The 16829-nt window shown below is 41.2% G+C and overlaps 1 protein-coding gene across 3 annotated transcripts in view; it reads left to right on the forward strand.

Moving 5' to 3' along the window:
• Positions 1–312: 312 nt before the first annotated feature.
• The window catches only part of LOC116820647 (RNA-binding protein 44), a 30674-nt gene continuing 14157 nt past the window's right edge, over positions 313–16829 (forward strand). The window contains exons 1-9 of one of the 3 annotated variants that reach the window (XR_012656616.1): positions 313–803; positions 1187–1286; positions 3749–3883; positions 8187–8272; positions 8373–8446; positions 8823–9219; positions 10063–10208; positions 10541–10686; positions 16336–16491. Coding sequence is in view for 2 of the 3 variants with exons in the window: in XM_032773281.2 (XP_032629172.2) it covers positions 699–803; positions 1187–1286; positions 3749–3883; positions 8187–8272; positions 8373–8446; positions 8823–9219; positions 10063–10208; positions 10541–10682 (1185 nt within the window). In the remaining variant the exon portion in view is untranslated. Of the gene's footprint in view, positions 804–1167; positions 1287–3748; positions 3884–8186; positions 8273–8372; positions 8447–8822; positions 9220–10062; positions 10209–10540; positions 10687–16335; positions 16492–16829 lie in introns of those variants that run through there. The other 2 variants (XM_032773281.2, XM_075069935.1) reach the window with 2 other exon arrangements.

Below are 16829 nucleotides of genomic sequence, written 5' to 3' on the forward strand. Positions count from 1 at the left end.
AAGTTGTGCAATGCTCCCTTATAAAGTCATTTGGCTACCTGCTCTGTCCACTGCTTGTAAGATTCTGTGGAAGAGCAGCGACTTTACAAGGGAGCATTGCACAAGTTCCGCTTCTCCGCCTCCTCCCCTTCCCTCCCAGCACTTTCCCCACTGCCAAACAGTTGTTTGGCGACACTTAGGACTTTCTGGGAGGGAGGGGGAGGAGTGAGGAAGCACTGCGTCTCTACTCCTCCTCCCCCTCCCTCCCAGAAAGTCCTAAGTATCGCCAAATAGCTGATTGACGACCCTTAGGACTTTGGGGAGCGGGGAGAAGGTGCAGGGGTGTGGCATGCTCCGGAGTGGAGGTGGACTGGGGGTGGGAAGAGGCAGGCCTGGAGCATCCCCCAGCAAAGTTAGTGCCTGTTCTTCTCCAGGGAAGCTGCTGCTGCTGTGAAGGTGCTTCCTAGCATCCTTACCTGCAGCAGGCTGTGTCTGTGTGGGATAAGCCAGGGGCACTTCCGAACCACAGTACAGTACAGTACTATACAATGTATATTGCCTTTTGCCCCTCAAAAATTTCCTTAGAACCTAACCCCCTCCATTTACATTAAATCTTATGGGAAAATTAGATTCATTTAACATCATTTCACTTAAAGTTGCATTTTTCAGGAACATAATGATGATGTTAAGTGAGGAGTTACTGTATTTTCAAAAGTTGCATGTTATTTTTTAGTTCTAGTTCTGCGGCAGAAAAATCAGGCTTAGAAATGTCAAAACATCAAGAGAGTGAAATTTCCTCCAGCCTGAAAAGAACACCACCTTTAGTGAGTTTCCTGAACATTTACTTTGGAACCTTCTTATAAGATAATAATATTTTTAAATCCTATTCTTTATGCAGACATATTTTTAGAACAGTATATAAAATATAATTTTGATCTTTACACTGCGTCCAAGAATTGGCATTTCTTAGCATATATCTCAGTGCTAACAATAGGATGCAGTGCAACTGATATTACCAAGGGATTATAATACTGATTTCAAAATCTAAAATGATTGAAATCTTGAACAAAGATTAGTGGGCAAAAGTTTTTCTATAGCTAATTAGTGCATCTATAGTGTGAAACTTGGAAAAATATTAAATTATGCATTTTAAGCAAAAAAAAATATATTGTTACTCAACAAATAACTAATGCAAGCCTATTTATAGGTCACTCCTCAAATGTGTTTAACTGACAACAAGCAGAATAAGCAATATCCTTCCTACAAGAACTTTGAAATAAAATATGAGGCTCAAGATATAGAAGGGGGTAAGTTAGATATATCTAATTCAAGATATGACAATAAAGTTCAGAAGGAACAGCACAATGTATTTGTTTGTATTGTGAATTTGCAAAACCCCAAAACCTCTGAATAAAATATCCACATTGATACTCTACTGCCCTTTCTCTAAGGGGTCATTTAATGTTAAATCAACCACACACTGCAGTTTCAGATATACAATCTGTGGGTAATGTAACAAAGAAATGGAAACATGCACAAGTATGTTTTCTGTGTAGCTGCAAACCACAGTATCTTGAATAATGTTATGTAGAGGCCTTAGAAGAATGATTCCCTTTAAGTATAGTGTGACAGGGAAAATGGTGACAGGGAGAAGCCGTGTATTTTACCTACATGTTAATGTTCTTGTCAGTATATTACTACAATTAAATTATTTTCTCTACGTACTGGAGAATGATTGTAGTTAGGGCTCTCAAGTGATTAAAAAAAATTAATCAAGATTAATCACGCTGTTAATAATAGAATACTATTTATATAAATTTTTTTGGATGTTTTCCACTCTTTCAAATATATTGATTTTAATTACAATACAGAATACAAAGTGTACAGTGCTCACTTTCTATTTATTTTTTGTTACAAATATTTGCACTGTAAAAATAAAAGAAATAGTATTTTTAATTCACTCAATATACGTACTGTAGTGCAGTCTCTTTATCATGAAAGTTGAACTTACAAATGTAGAATTATGTACCAAAAAAACTGCATTCAAAAATAAAACAATGTAAAACTTTAGCGCCTACAAACTCACTCAGTCCTATTTCTTGTTCAGCCAATCACCAAGACAAATAAGGTTGTTTACATTTGCAGGAAATAATGCTGCCCACATCTTGTTCACAATGTCACCTGAAAGTGAGAACAGATGTTCGCATGGCACTATTGTAACTGGCATCGCAAGATATTTACATGCCAGATGCTGTAAAGATTTATATGTCCCTTGATACTTCAACCACTATTCCAGAGGGCATGCGTCCATGCTGATGATGGGTTGTGCTCGATAACAATCCAAAGCAGTGCGGACCAACGCATGTTCATTTTCATCATCTTAGTGAGATGCCACAAGCAGAAGGTTGATTTTCTTTTTTGGTGGTTCGGGTTCTGTAGTTTCCGCATTGGAGTGTTGTTCTTTTAAGACATCTGAAAGGATGTTCCACACCTTGTCCCTCTCAGATTTTGGAAGACACTTCACATTCTTAAACCTTGGGTCGAGTGCTGTAGCTATCTTTAGAAATCTCACATTGATACCTTTTTTGTATTTTGTCAAATCTGCAGTGAAAGTGTTCATATAATGAACAACATGTGCTGAGTCATCATCCAAGACTACTATAACACAAAATATATGGCAGAATGCTGGAAAAACAGAGTAGGAGACATACAATTCTCCCCCAAAGAGTTCAATCATAAGTTTAATTAATGCATTATTTTTTTAACGAGCATCATCAGCATGAAAGCATGTCCTCTGGAATGGTGGCCAAAGCATGAAGAGGCATACCAATGTGTAGCATATCTGGCACATAAATACCTTGCAATGCTAGCTACAAAAGTGCCATGTGAACATCTGTTCTCACTTTCAGGTGACAGTGTAAATAAGAAGTGGGCAGCATTATCTGCCTTAAATGTAAACAAACTCGTTTGTCTTAGCAATTGGCTGAACAAGAAGTAGGACTGAGTGGACTTGCAGACTAAGTTTTGCATTGTTTTGTTTTTGAGTGCAGTTATGTAACAAAAAACTTGTAAGTCGCGCTTTTAAAGAGATTGCAGTGCTGTACTTGTATGAGATGAATTGAAAAATACTGTTTGTTTTGTTTTATCATTTTTACAGTGCAAATATTTGCAAATATATAAAGTAGGCAGTGTACACTTTGTATTCTGTGTTGTAATTGAAATCAATATATTTGAAAAAGTGGAAAACATCCAAAAATATTTAAATAAATGATAGATACTCTATTATTGTTTAATGGTATGATTAATCATGATAATTTTTTAAATCTCTTGACAGCCCTAAACATAACCAATATTTTTAATATCTTCCTTTATTTTGAAAAAGGAACTAATATGATGTGCATGTTACAGAAATTTTTTTCTCCATCTTACGGATTAAACTGAGACAGAAAAGTGAAATCACTTGCCTGAAAAGATATGAGTCAGTGGCAGAGTCAGGATTAGTGCCCTAATTCTCAGCCTTGTGCTCATTTCTGCAGGCAACTCTGCATTCTCAATATCATTGCTTGAATTTTAGTACAGACGCTCCCCAGCTTACTCAAGCATTCTATTCCTGAACGCCTTGTGTAAGTCGAATTTTGTGTAAGTCGGGAACATATACCCGACAATTACACACGCGCGCACACAAAAAAAAAAAGTTTACAGAACCTTTTGCATAAGTCAGGTTTGCGTAACCTGGGGAGTATCTGTATATGCTTTAACTGTCTTGCAGACTGCAGAAAAAATCAAGATGTAAATGAAGACTGGTTTGATGCTAAAGAGAACTTTACAGTCACTGATTTTTCAGTAACACTTCAAGGGAATGAAAAACAACAAGAAAATCTACAGAAGGTCATTAGTACAACAGGTGAGTTGAGCACTCTATTGGTTTAGTTAAGAATGGCATTAGTGTTGCTTTATTGAACATTGCTTGTCCTCCGAAGCATCAGCTGGATTTTCAAGTGCTACTTTTTCATATTTTTTTAGTACTATTCTCTTTCCTTGTTTGCGATGAGTTTCCTGTAAAGAATTTCTTCTAGCTTTTGTGTGAAATATACCACATTGGCCAAGATTTTCAAATGTGTATGTCATCAAACACAGAGCTGGAAATATTCCTCTTTAATTTTTTCTAATACACCTCTACTCTGATATAACGAAACCCGATATAACACGAATTTGGATATAATGCAGTAAAGCAGCGCTCTGGGGAGAGGGGGGGCTGTGCATGCCGGCGGATCAAAGCAAGTTCGATATAACACAGTTTTACCTATAACGCGGTAAGATTTTTTGGCTCCCAAGGACAGCATTATAATCGAGGTAGAGGTGTACTGACTTCTTCAGAGATAATTAGGACAGATTCATGCTCTTGAGATTGTACCCTTGTATGGGGGCATGGTTGGAACTGCTCAGATTAAGTATAGTAAAAGAATAAAGCTTGTTGGTTCCATAAGAGGAGGGGAGGCATGTTATACCTATAGGTGTAGTCTTCCTCTTTACTTGGAGAGTGCCCGACCTCCCCTTTGCCCCAGGCCCTGCCCGCACTCCACCACTTCCTCCAAGCCCCTACCTCACCTCTTCCCACTCCCCGCCTATCTCCACTCCTGCCCCCAAGCCTCCATCCCGACTCTTCCCTGCATCTTTCCACCCCCTCCCCTGAGCATACCCTGTCCCCGCTCCTCCCTCTCCTCCCAGGGCCTCCTGCGTGCCGTGGAACAGCTGATCGTGACGGGTAGGAAGTGCTGGGAGGGAGGGGGAACAGTTGATCAGTGGGCCACCGGCAGCAAGCTGGGGAGCTTGGCTGCCAGCAGCTGCTAAGTACCTACTAATTTTTTTCTGTGGGCACTCCAGCCCTGGAGCACTCACGGAAGTTGGCACTTATGGTTATACCCCTTATGCAGTGGAATGTGGGAATCCTTTGGTGTTCCAACCAGTAGTACCTTACTGACTGTGGTCAGTGAAGAACTCCCCGAGTCACTGCAACCAACTTTCTTGCTCTCTAGCTCCATATTGTTGCCTCTCCACTACTTTATTCTTACAGAAAATATCTTTTAATAGCACTTCAAACCTAGTGTGTCCTATTTGATGTTTAGCACACTTTTTACAGCTCAAATTGGAGTCCCTGCATCAATGTCACCTGCATCAGTGCTCTTAGTATGTTCTTTCCTTTGGAAAGAACTGTGCATTCTCTGCTCCTGTGATTTCTGACTTTGAGCAATTAGGTGCTGAAGAAAGTATGTAAAGTCTCTCTTGGCTTCTTAGCCTCTTCTTGTAACTCTAGTGAGAAGCCAGCCTGGAAGACCTTGAAAGTTTCAGCTTCAAGTGCTCCTGAGTGGCAGGTTCCAGTTGAATATCAAGACCTGAATCACACTGACATCACTGCCCAGCCATTTCAGTGTATGCCAGAAGTGGTTTGCAGAGGGGCACCTAGTGGACTGTACCCTGTTAGCTGAAACCAACAATAATCTCTGGGTTCCTGAGACCCAGTGGTAGCTGGAGGAGGAAAGGATCAGCTTGCTCCTGCCCCCTGTATCTCCTGCCACCATTCCCCTTCTTGTCCTCCACCCTCATAGCTACCCGCATGGGGTTTTGCTCCAGGGTAGAACCATCAGCACTTTAAGGGACTCTGGAACTGACATCACAGTCCCTTGATGTGGCGCTGCTCAGAATATGAGTGTTGTGCAGGTGAGTGCTGGGAAGGTGGAAGGAGTGTCCTTCCCCATTCTACTGTAGAGCACCAGTCTCTCCGACACCTATCACTCAGCAGCAATCTCACAAGCTACAAAATTCCATCAGCAGCAGAAGCTTTTCATCTCACCCCATTAATGTGACCAGCTCCCAGTATCTATTTTTTAAATCCATAACACTCACAAAAACCCTCCAAATCTTAAAAATTTTCTGTGGCCCAGTCCTATGCATATTCAGTGGATCGCAGAATGTTGTGACTCAAGATAATTTTTGGTCACATTGTGTTTTGCAACCCCAAAAAGATTGAGATACTCTGATTTAACAGTATGGGTTTCAAAGCTGCATTTTGATACCATTGGAATATCTAGCTACTGTCATAGTATTCTTTCCCAAATCTGAACCTTAGAGTCCAGAAAATGAGATACTAGCATGAATGCCTCTAAGCTTAATTACCAGCTTAGATCCTGTAGTGCTGCCACCAATCAGGCCTTTGGGTGGAGCCCCTGATTAGCTCCGGTCTCCCCAAAACCTTCCCTGGGGACCCCAAGACTCAGATTCCTTGAGTCTCACAACAAAGGGAAATAACCCACTTCCCTTCCCCCCTCTTTTCCTCCTCCCAGGTTCCCCTCCCTGGGTTACCCTGGAAGATTACTGTACTTAAACTCCTTGAATTACAAAACAGAGAGGACAATTCACCTTCCCCCCTCCTTCTTTTTCCCCCTCCCAGTCTTTCCCTGAGAGAGACAGTAATCCTGGCACAGAGATTCCTATCCCCTTGAGCCTCAACTAGAAAAGAAAATCAAACAGGTCTTAAAAAGAAAGCTTTTAATAAAAAGAAAGAAAAGACATAAAAATCGTCTCTGTAATCAAGATGAAAATATTACAGGGTCTGTTAACTTATAAAAAATGAATAAACAGCCTTATTCAGAAAAAATACAATTTAAAAATTTCCAGCAAACTACACACTTGCAAATACAGAAAACAATGTAAAAACCTATATTGTTTTTCTATCTGTACTTACAACTTGGAAACAGAAGATTAGAGAGCCTGGAGATAGTGTGATCACCCTCAGAGCCTAGAGAGCACACAGACACAGAACAAAGGACCCACACCCAAAACTTCCCTCCCTTGAGATTTGAAAGTATCTTGTTTCCTGATTGGTCCTCTGGTCAGGTGTTGTTTGTTAACCCTTTACAGGTGAAAGAGACATTAACCCTTAGCTATCTGTTTATGACACAAGCTGCATTTTGATACCATTGGAATATCTAGCTACACTTTATGCATAGTTGCTGAAGCACATCAAAACTTTGAAGACCTTAATTGCATACCTGGACAGTGTTTGATACAAGCCCCGCCTCTAGAAAGACATTACGCCGTCAGAACTCTAAGCTTTTCCTGTGCAAGAGGGGATCACTAGAATCCCAATTTGTGACTAGCTCTGACTTTGAGTCTTGGAAAGGAACCTATTGGTTAGAATTAAGGAAATTGGTTAGACAAATACAATTTCAAATTAAAACCCGTACTCTGTTTTTAGAATCAACTTACCAGATCTTGTAGAAATAAATGAAAAAATGTTTCTGGTTTTCATGCTCTCCTTTACAAAATTTTGAATATGTATTTTTCTATGTAGTGTTTTAAGGCAATTATTTGAAAACAAATGCAATTTCACCCTTTTCCCTGTTGTATCATGAGCAGAGCTCTACAAAATTCACGACCATGAAAAACACATTATGGACCATGAACTCTGGTCTCCTGCCATGAAATCTGGTCTTTTGTGTGCTCTTACCCTATACGCTACAGATTTCACTGGGGAGACCAGCGTTTCTCAAACTGGGGGCCTTGACACAAAAGGGATTTGGAGGGGGGTTGTGTTATTGCCATCCTTACTTCTGCGCTGCAGCCTTCAGAGCTGGGCAGCTGCAGCTGTAGAGTGGCAGCTCCTGACTGTGGGCCCTACTCTGCAGGCAGCAGTGCAGAAATAAGAGTGGCAATACCATACCATGCCATCTTACTTCTGCGCTGCTGCTGGCAGCAGCTGTACCTTCAGAGCCGAGTTCCTGGCCAGCAGTCACCGCTCTCCAGCTGCCCAGCTATGCAGCCAGTGCCACCACCTACAGCAGCACAGAAGTCAGGGTAGCAGTACCGCAACCCCCCTATAATAACCTTGTGACACTCCCACAGCTACTTTTGGGTCAGGACCTCTACAATTACAACACTCTGAAATTTCATATTGAAATAGATGAAATCATGAAATTTATGATTTTTAAAATCCTATGACCATGAAATTGACCAAAGTGGACCATGAATTTGGTACGGCCCTAGTCATGAAACACATTTTCTCCATTCAATCACTTTGATTTTTTTAGCGATACCATTTTCCTTTTACGTATTTTCTGTTTTTTCTACAGTTAATTTATTGTAGATTGAATTGAATAAGGAATAGCACATTAATTAATATTTTTTCTTTTTTATTTCTGTACTACCAGAAATAAAGATGATGGAGAATACAAAAAGTGAGCAAAATAAGCATTATTTTATTCATGTTGGTGGCTTAAGTCCTTCAGTATCAGAGGTAAAATAGCCTTTCTTTTAATAATAATAATAATACCTTGTTTATTTAGTAAATTACTTTCATGCTGTACTTCACATCCTAAACATGCTATTTGTTGTAGGTTGATCTAAGGTCTCATTTCCAGAAGTATCAGGTTTTGGAGGTTTCAATATGTGAGTTTTCTACTAACTACAGGTACATTCATATTAATATAAAATTCATTTGTATTACATTTGTTACCGACAAAATAAGTGGCACTTAGGAAAGGGTTGTTTTAATACTTTGTAAGTTACTTTAGTGTCAGTGGAGTTTTAATTATATCAATACATTTTCTACAGGTTTTAGATGTTCACTGGCAGTGTCTGAGTTCTAGAAACAGTTGAAATGTTACTGGAAAATACCAATTATAAAATGTTGTCCTTGCCGGATTAAAATATTGTAGTAGAGAGCTGCACCATAATCAGAAGCATTTATAATTAATGGATTTGGTGGTATCCACAGATAGAAGCTGGTCAAATTGTATATTAAATTGTATTTTTTCTTAGTTCTTGCACATGTTTTTAAATTTTAGGTATGCATCTCTGAGTTTTAAAAAAGCTAGTAAAGCAAAATTGGCTGTGGAAGAAATGAATGGAAAAGAAATAAAAGGAAAAGCAGTAAATGTTCGTCTTGTAAAAACTGCAGGAGAAAATATACTTCCAGCTTCTCAAAAAGTTTCCAGACCACTTCATTATGAAAACCAAGCCACTGATAATTTGGAAGAAAATATTCAAGTCAGAACTACCTGCTCTGTCCCGGACTCTTTGAAAGTGCCTTCCACCACCTCAACCTCTTTGAAAGTGCTTTCCCCTCCCTCAGTTTGTTCAGCAGTGCCTGCCCCTATCCTGGCCTCTTCAAAAGTACTCAGCTCTGATTTACAACCACTTAGACATGAATCAGGACACCTTTTATTCTCAATTGATCAACAGGTAAATTATTCTTCCTGGGACAGATTACGATGAGTTTTTAGAGTTAATTCTTACTTTGTACTTAGCATATTTTGCAGTAGTGTTGGCTTGTGCAAAGTGCTCAAAAATCAGTATTTGTTGCATAGTGTAGAAGGGACATAGCTCTTCATCTTCTGCTGCCTAATATTGACATCTCCACCTTTATTTCTTTAGTGATGTAAGCTCATCAAGTAACTATACCTGTACATTTCACTGCTGGAATAACTATGATTTTATAGTGTTTTTTCTTTTAGATTTAAAAGTTTTCACTTTTAATAAGGTTGTATAAGTGTAATGGATTGTGATTTATTAAGGTATAAGAAAGATTTTTGTGTTTGCCAGAAGAGTGGAAGGGGAAACTTCTGTTTAAATTGTATCCTAAATTATATGATGAATTCATTTTCAGATTTTCTTCACCCACTGATTTTATCCAATAACAGGCTTTGAGGTTGTGATTATTTTTTAAAAAACAACAACCCTGAAAACTTATTCTACTTTGATTTAATATGAAAATGACTATTCCTAGGGTAACCTAGATTTTGCCTAATTTAACATGGTTACACATGAAGAAACATAAAAATGGTAACCAAAATAAGAATATTTTTAATTTTAAGATCTATGCAGTAGTTAGTTGCATTGTAATATGATCAGTTTTGATCCTGATACACATACCTATAAATATTTTACTATTGAACTAAACCTGTAATTGCTCCAATAGTTTGAAAAATGGTATATAACAGAAGTGATGATCTTTTGTAAAATATAATAAGCAATCCATACAATACTTAACACATTCTATGTTCAGTTGTTTTAATTTGCATCTAGAGTATAAGAGAGAATCCTCTACAGATAAAACCTGTTCAGTTCTCTCCTAATCCATCTGCTACCTTTATACCTCCTAACACATTGAACTTGAGCAGCTTTACCAAATTGATGAAGAAACTAAAAGAACTGCATCCCAAGGCTAGTAGGTAAGAATATCTGATCTTTCGCTCCTGATTTATGAATCTAATATTCAAGATACAGACGCCCCTCCGAGGTTACATAAATCTGCACTTATGGAGAAAGTTCCGGAAGCTAGAAATAGGAGTGTGGAGTTTGGGGGTTTGTTGTTGTTGGGGTTTTTTTTTGTTTTTGTTTTGTTTTGTTTTGCATAATTGTCGGGTATATGTTTCTGACTTATGCAAAATTCGAGTTATGCGAGCATCTGTAGTTAAATGAAATGATAAATGTGGAATTAGTGAAAACATTTATATAACGTCACTCAGCTAAAGACAGTCTCATTTCTGTCTCACTTGTTTAGAGATAATATTGTGGATGCTTTGCTGGAGGTCAGAACAAATAATAAAGGTTTCCTAAGTGGCTTGTCTATTAATGCTATTGTGGAAATGGCTTCCTTTGTTCTGAGGAAATCTGCATCTAAATGTGAGGAAAAAGTAGCATAAACAGGTGAGCTTTCTAGTGCAGAAAGAAAAATACTTTGAAATAGAAAATGTATTGTTTATATGTCTGTATAAGGTAGCTATATGTATAGCATAGTAAATAACTCTTTGTGCTTCGAGTACCACACATGCGCTTCATTGCCAGTGGGGAGTGCACTGAAAGAACTGACACTGAAGAAGAATTAACTTGTTTTGGAATAGTTGTGTGATGATCACTTACAGTTTTTAATGTTTACCAAGTTAAATTGCTAACTCTATCAGATATAAATCTCACTGTGTAAAATTTGGTGTACTTGGGATGATATCCAAATTGTTTCAGAATTTCTGCTGATTTCACAACAGAAAGGTTAAACCTCTATTAACATTACTGTACATATAGATGGTGATGCATTAACAAAAATTTTCCAGACAAAAATGACATCTAGTGGCCTGTTCTTTTAACAGAAATCCATACAGATAGTCCAGAGAATATATACTAGACTCAGTTTTATATTAAAAGTTGACAGTCCAGGTTTTGTTAAAGATGAGGATTGGATAGGTGATTTGTCAATCTTGGTCTTTTGGGGAGGAGGCAGGATCTATTTGATGGGATTCTATGGGTTTTTTTTTTTTTTTTAAAGAACTCTGATTGATCCTTCTTTCTGCAGCCCTGCATCTCCCACAGTTCTTGACATCTGGGCTGCTCTGTTCATTTTGCAGCTCACAGAAGCCGATCAGTTTTTTGGCACTTCCAGTCTGGCTGCTGATTCTTTGCTCCCACTCCAGGCCAACTTTTCTTCTTCTAAAGCAGAATGTAGGTGGCTGTTCTAGTGCTCCTACCTTCTCATCTGCCTAATGGCAGGAGGTCGTTAAAATTTGGGAAAGTGGTGAGCAGTGATCTCCCTCCTAGCCCCTCTTCTCCTGCCTTTGTTCGTTTTTTGGCTGGGTGTTTGAACGCTCCCACTGCAGTGCCTCCCTGTTGGTTCCTCTGCACCTTCCAGTTATGGCAGAGCAGCCTAAAAAGCACTGAATGAAAAGCCAAATAATTTCCATCTGTGAGACAGCCACCCCAAGATCGTCAGACAGTTAGTTAGTCCAGTCAGACAGTTAGTTGTGTCCAGTCTTCCATTGTTAACTGTGTAAGGTCCCAGGGCTGAGTCAAACAGGCATGTAAAATCCCCTCCCACCAGAGCATCCTTGACTCTAATGTATATGGGAAATTGGACCAGGAGTTAATAGCAGAGCAGGGCAAGGCTCCAAGGATGAGGACTCCAGTCAACTGACTTGGGATAAATCCCAAGGGGTCCTTGGAAAACAGAGGGTAGATTTGCAGGGTCACAAATCCCCCAAGTCCTAAAATGTGTCCTAAGTGCCATGGGAAAAGAAGCGGGGCTCATAAACACCCCTGGCCTACTCCCATTTGGCCAGGAGGGCTCTGGAAGTATTTTCCCTCACCATTCTCTGAGATAATGGGACCCATCAGGCAAGGACTCAGAAAGAAATCTTGTCAGAGGACTTCAGATCCTTAGCATGACTAGCTGCAAAAGGCCTCACCAAAGTGCAAGAGAGCTCATATTCTAAGTGAGCTAAAAAAGTGAAAAAAGCAAAGCAAAAAAGGGAAAAAAAAGCATGAGAGATCTGGGAAATAGAAGCCCTCTGACTCCTCTTCCCCCTCCTCCACAGAGAATAGTGAATTGTTGGACTCTGACACTGGTCAAGACCAGGAAGAGACTCAGCAAAAGTTTGTTCCTCCCGAGAAATTCAAGGCCATGTGCAAAAAGGTTGTATTCACTGTTCAGATTCAACCAAAACAGAACCCTGTGACTAAGCCTATAAGAAAATTTCTCTTCCTGAAATGTCCCCTTAAGGCACGATGCCCCTGCATTCCTCCTTCAGGGAAGTAATCAGGGATGAATGAGACAAGTCAAGCAAGGGCAAACATACTAACAAAAATGATCTTAGATTCTACAGGATCCAGCAATCAAAGGTCCAGCTTACTGAGATACAGAAAGTTGGTGCTCCCTTAGGGTTCCTGGCAAAAGATATGGTTATCCCCTCAGAAGGGGAGTTCTAGATAATACTTAGTCCTGCGTAGAGTACGGGGGACTGGACTAGATGGTCTCTCGAGATCCCTTCAAGGTCTGTGATTCTATGATCCCATGGTTAGAAAAATGGAGGCCACTCTCAAAAAAGACTGAGGCCTCCTCAGGCTCCAACAGGGCATCCCTGGAGGCTGATTGATTTGCAGGAGCATCTCTCTCCTAGCAGGAAGATCTCAGAGCTCTCAAGGATAGAGATCACCTTGACTTCAACTCTATTTTGAAGAAAGTTTCCCGAGCAGCAGCATTGCTGGCACCTCAATGACTGTGATGAGATTCTCAGCCAAAGCCAGGATCTCCAGCTCAGTGACCAGATACTACCTATGGCTCTGTCCCTGGAAGGCATATAGCCACTCTAAACTGCTGCTGTTCTCCAGATTTATGGGAGCCCTGCTTTTTGGGGAGAAGCTAGGCAAAGGAGTGGCAGACAGTGCTGCAAAATCTGAACAGTCCCTCCCAATGCCACACCATGCATTTAAGAAAGAGTACAGACAGGCCTTCAGACAACGATGTTCCAGATGGAGACCCTAACCTCTGCGGTGTCATCCCTGTTCCAGAGTTCTTTCTGACTTCAGGGGATCTGGTGAATGCATACCTCCACATCCTGATCAGACCATGCTATTGCAGGTTCCTACAGTTTGCATATGGTAGGGAGCATTATCATTATCTGATGCTCTTATGGTCTATCCTGGCCCCCCTTGGTCTTTACAAAGATCTTGGTTTTGCAGTCCTAGCCAGACTTGTTACGGGGCACCTTGTTGGACAATATCTTAATCACAGCTCCATCCCTGACAACAGGACAAAGAGCCATGTCCCTGAATTTAAACCTCCTGCTGGCACCCAGCTTTACTGTCAATATCGAGAAAAGCTCCTGAGTTACATCCACCAAAATAACCTGCTTGAGAGTGGACATAGACACCTCGATACCAAGGATAACCATGTCTGAAAAGGTTCCAGAAAATTCAGGACTGTCTTGTATTGTTTCAGAGCTGCAAGAACCCTACCATAGCACTTAGCCTTCAACAGTTAGGCCTCCTAGTTTTGTACATATGGATCACTCCATCAATATAGTCACACATCAGGCATCTTCAGGTCTTCATCCTGAAAGTATGGGACCACTGCCTGGAATGTATGAAGGATCAAATAAAGGTTCTGGTGCAGGTGATAGACTCCTTGAAATGGGAATGACCCAGTGTCAGCAAGAGCATGTTGCTTTCCTGTTCCACATAACTGATCCCAGCCTGAAGGTCTGGGGAACACACAGCTCAGGGCACCTGGAAGAAAGGACTTAGCATAGACATTCTAGAACTAAGAGCAGTCGTGCTTGTGCTATGAAGATTACAGTCCAGCTTAGAGGGGAACTACATCCTTAGATAGTCAAACAGCGTGATCACAGTCACATGTATAAACAACCAAGGAGGAAAAATAATCCCAGTGTTACACACCAAAGCAATGGAAATCATGAAGTGAGCAGAAAATTCTTCTCCATCAGGGCAGTTCACACACAGGGAGACCTGAACCAGAAGGGGTGGAGTGGCTCAGCAGGCGCAAGGTGAACAACTCTGTCATGCCTGAATCAGGAAGCCTTTGAATTGATCATTGAATAATTCAGCCTCCACTCATGTGATCTGTTTGCAAACCACATGAACACCAAGAGACCAAGATTCTTCATCAAGGAGATCAGCATAGGAACATAGATGCGTTATTGCACAGATAGTAGCAAAGTCTCCTCTATGAATTTAAGGTAGTTGATCCAGAAAATAAAACTGGAGCAGTGATACTGACAGTGATACTGATACTTCTCCTTGTCTGAGGAGACCTAATAGTACTGAAATTAGGATCACCACTACAGCTCCCAGAGAGACAAAACATCCTCTCACAAGGCTGTCTTCATCTGTACCCAAACTGGTTGTATCTAACAGCCTGACTATTGAAAGTGAAGCGCTAGTATCATTGGACCTTTCCTCAAGAGTCATCAGGACACCTTCCTTCCAGAAGAGCATCATGAAAGCATACTCCTCTCTCTGTACTGTAGGCGCTGATTCTGTGGGTGCTCAGCAGCAACTGGCACCATGAATTAGTTCCTCCCACTCCACCTCAGTGCCTCCTGTCCGCTGGCAGGCCCCGCTGATCAGCACCTCCCCCTCCCTCCCAGCGCCTCCCACCCACCGTGTGGAGCTGTTCAGCAGCATGCAGGAGGCACTGGAGGAGAGGGGGAGGAGCGGGGGCAGGAAGAGGTGGGGGCGGAGGGTTGGGCTGGAGTTGGGGGTGGGGCCTGGTGTCACCCCTCAGGGAACTCACAAAATCAGCACCCCTGGTCTAGACCAAGTTCTGCAGGTGGTACCAGGAACATAAGACAAATCCCAGAAATCCAGGAATTCTGGCTAACTTGAGTTTTCTCCAAAAGGGTTTTGACAAAGGTTTCCAACCCAGTACTAGTGCATGCTGGATGTCTGCCCTTAGTGGATTGATATTCAAAGGATCCACAGGTTCGTTGGCAGAGAATCCTTAGGTAGCCAGATTCCTTAGGACAGTCTGATTAGGCAGGCTAGTGATCAGGCCTTTTTTTCTCAAATGGAACCTCCCAGTTGTCTTGAGGGCCCTGATAAACCACCCTTCAAACCACTAATGTCTGTGTCAGCATTTTTTGTCCATCAAGACTTTCTGCATGAAGTGAGTGTCAGAATTGGCAACCCTTTATGCAGGAGCCTTACTTCTTGCTTCATGAGGACAAAGTGGTGATCAGGATTCCAGAATCATTTATTCCAAAGGTGAACTCTTCTTTCCCTGCATCCCAAGGGGTGAGTCTTCTTTCCTTTTGACCAAGGCCGCAGCATCCTATCAAGGAAATTTGGCACATCTTAGATGTTAGGCTCTGAAAATCTACATCAAACGTACAGGGTCTATGAAGAAAATGGGGTGCCCTACTTGTATCTTTCTACATGAAATGCCAAGAACTCAGACCATCCAACTTCTTTCTCACTAGTGTATTATATGCATTGCGGAATGGAAGTGTACAAAGCATGGGAGAGTCTGGCTCCAGCAGGGGTCAGGTTACACTACACTGCAAGTGACCCCTCATGACCTTATGGGCAGAAGGAGCTAGTGCATCCATACTGGAAACTTGTAAGGTGGCTACCTGATCAACTGCTACTACCTTTATCAAACACTACAAGGTGGACTTCCTGTCCTTGGCCTTGGCATCCTGTGGCAGGAAGGTACTGCATGCAGTATCCCGGATATGATTTTGCACTTTGAGCAAATGTAAATAGGAATGGATACCATTTTTCTAGTCCTCTGACCTTATCCTTTACTCTCCCTACATCTCTTCACCGCTCTCTACTTCCCAGACACCAAGAATTGTGGGAGACGCAGGGCTGCAGAATGGAAAATTTCTTATAATTCCCTTTCTGCTAGCAGCATCTCCCACACTTATACCCACACTAAATGGCTCAAGGGCCAGAAGGTCAGGTGCTGAGAGGGATCTTTACCATGAGACTGTATTTTCTGTTTTGGTCCACTGTATATGGTAGGCAGTTAAGTATTTCATACTAATACTGTTATACATGTTTTTGCAGCTTTGGAATAACTCATCTGGCCATAAGCAGGAGCAAAGGGAGTGTGGCCAGAGCGCAACTCAAAAAGTTGATCTGCCTTTGTGAACTGCAAAGTGACTAGAGCAGCCCAGATGTCAAAAATTGTGGGAGATGCTGCTAGCAGAAAGGAAATGATTGGTAAGAAATGCCCCCTGATTCCAGGAACATGCTCCGCCTAGGTCGTCTCCTGCATGATCATAGGGAGCAGGCGTGCTGGGACAGCAGTGGCTGCTCTAGAAAGCTGCAGCAACCATAAGAAGACTGGAAGGTGACAAGCAGAGAAAGGTGCACTTTGTGCCCTTCCCCCACCCTCTAAAATATAGGCTGCAGCTTAGGGTACGTCTACACTGCACGATTATTTCGAAGTAGTTTAAACCGATATTACAAAACCGATGTTATAAAATCGGTTTTGCGCGTCCACAGTGCGATCACAAAATCGATTGCTTGCGTCCATGGTCCAAGGCTACCATCGATTT

The sequence above is a fragment of the Chelonoidis abingdonii genome, chromosome 10 (genome assembly GCF_003597395.2).
Source record: "Chelonoidis abingdonii isolate Lonesome George chromosome 10, CheloAbing_2.0, whole genome shotgun sequence".
NCBI lineage: Eukaryota > Metazoa > Chordata > Testudines > Testudinidae > Chelonoidis > Chelonoidis abingdonii.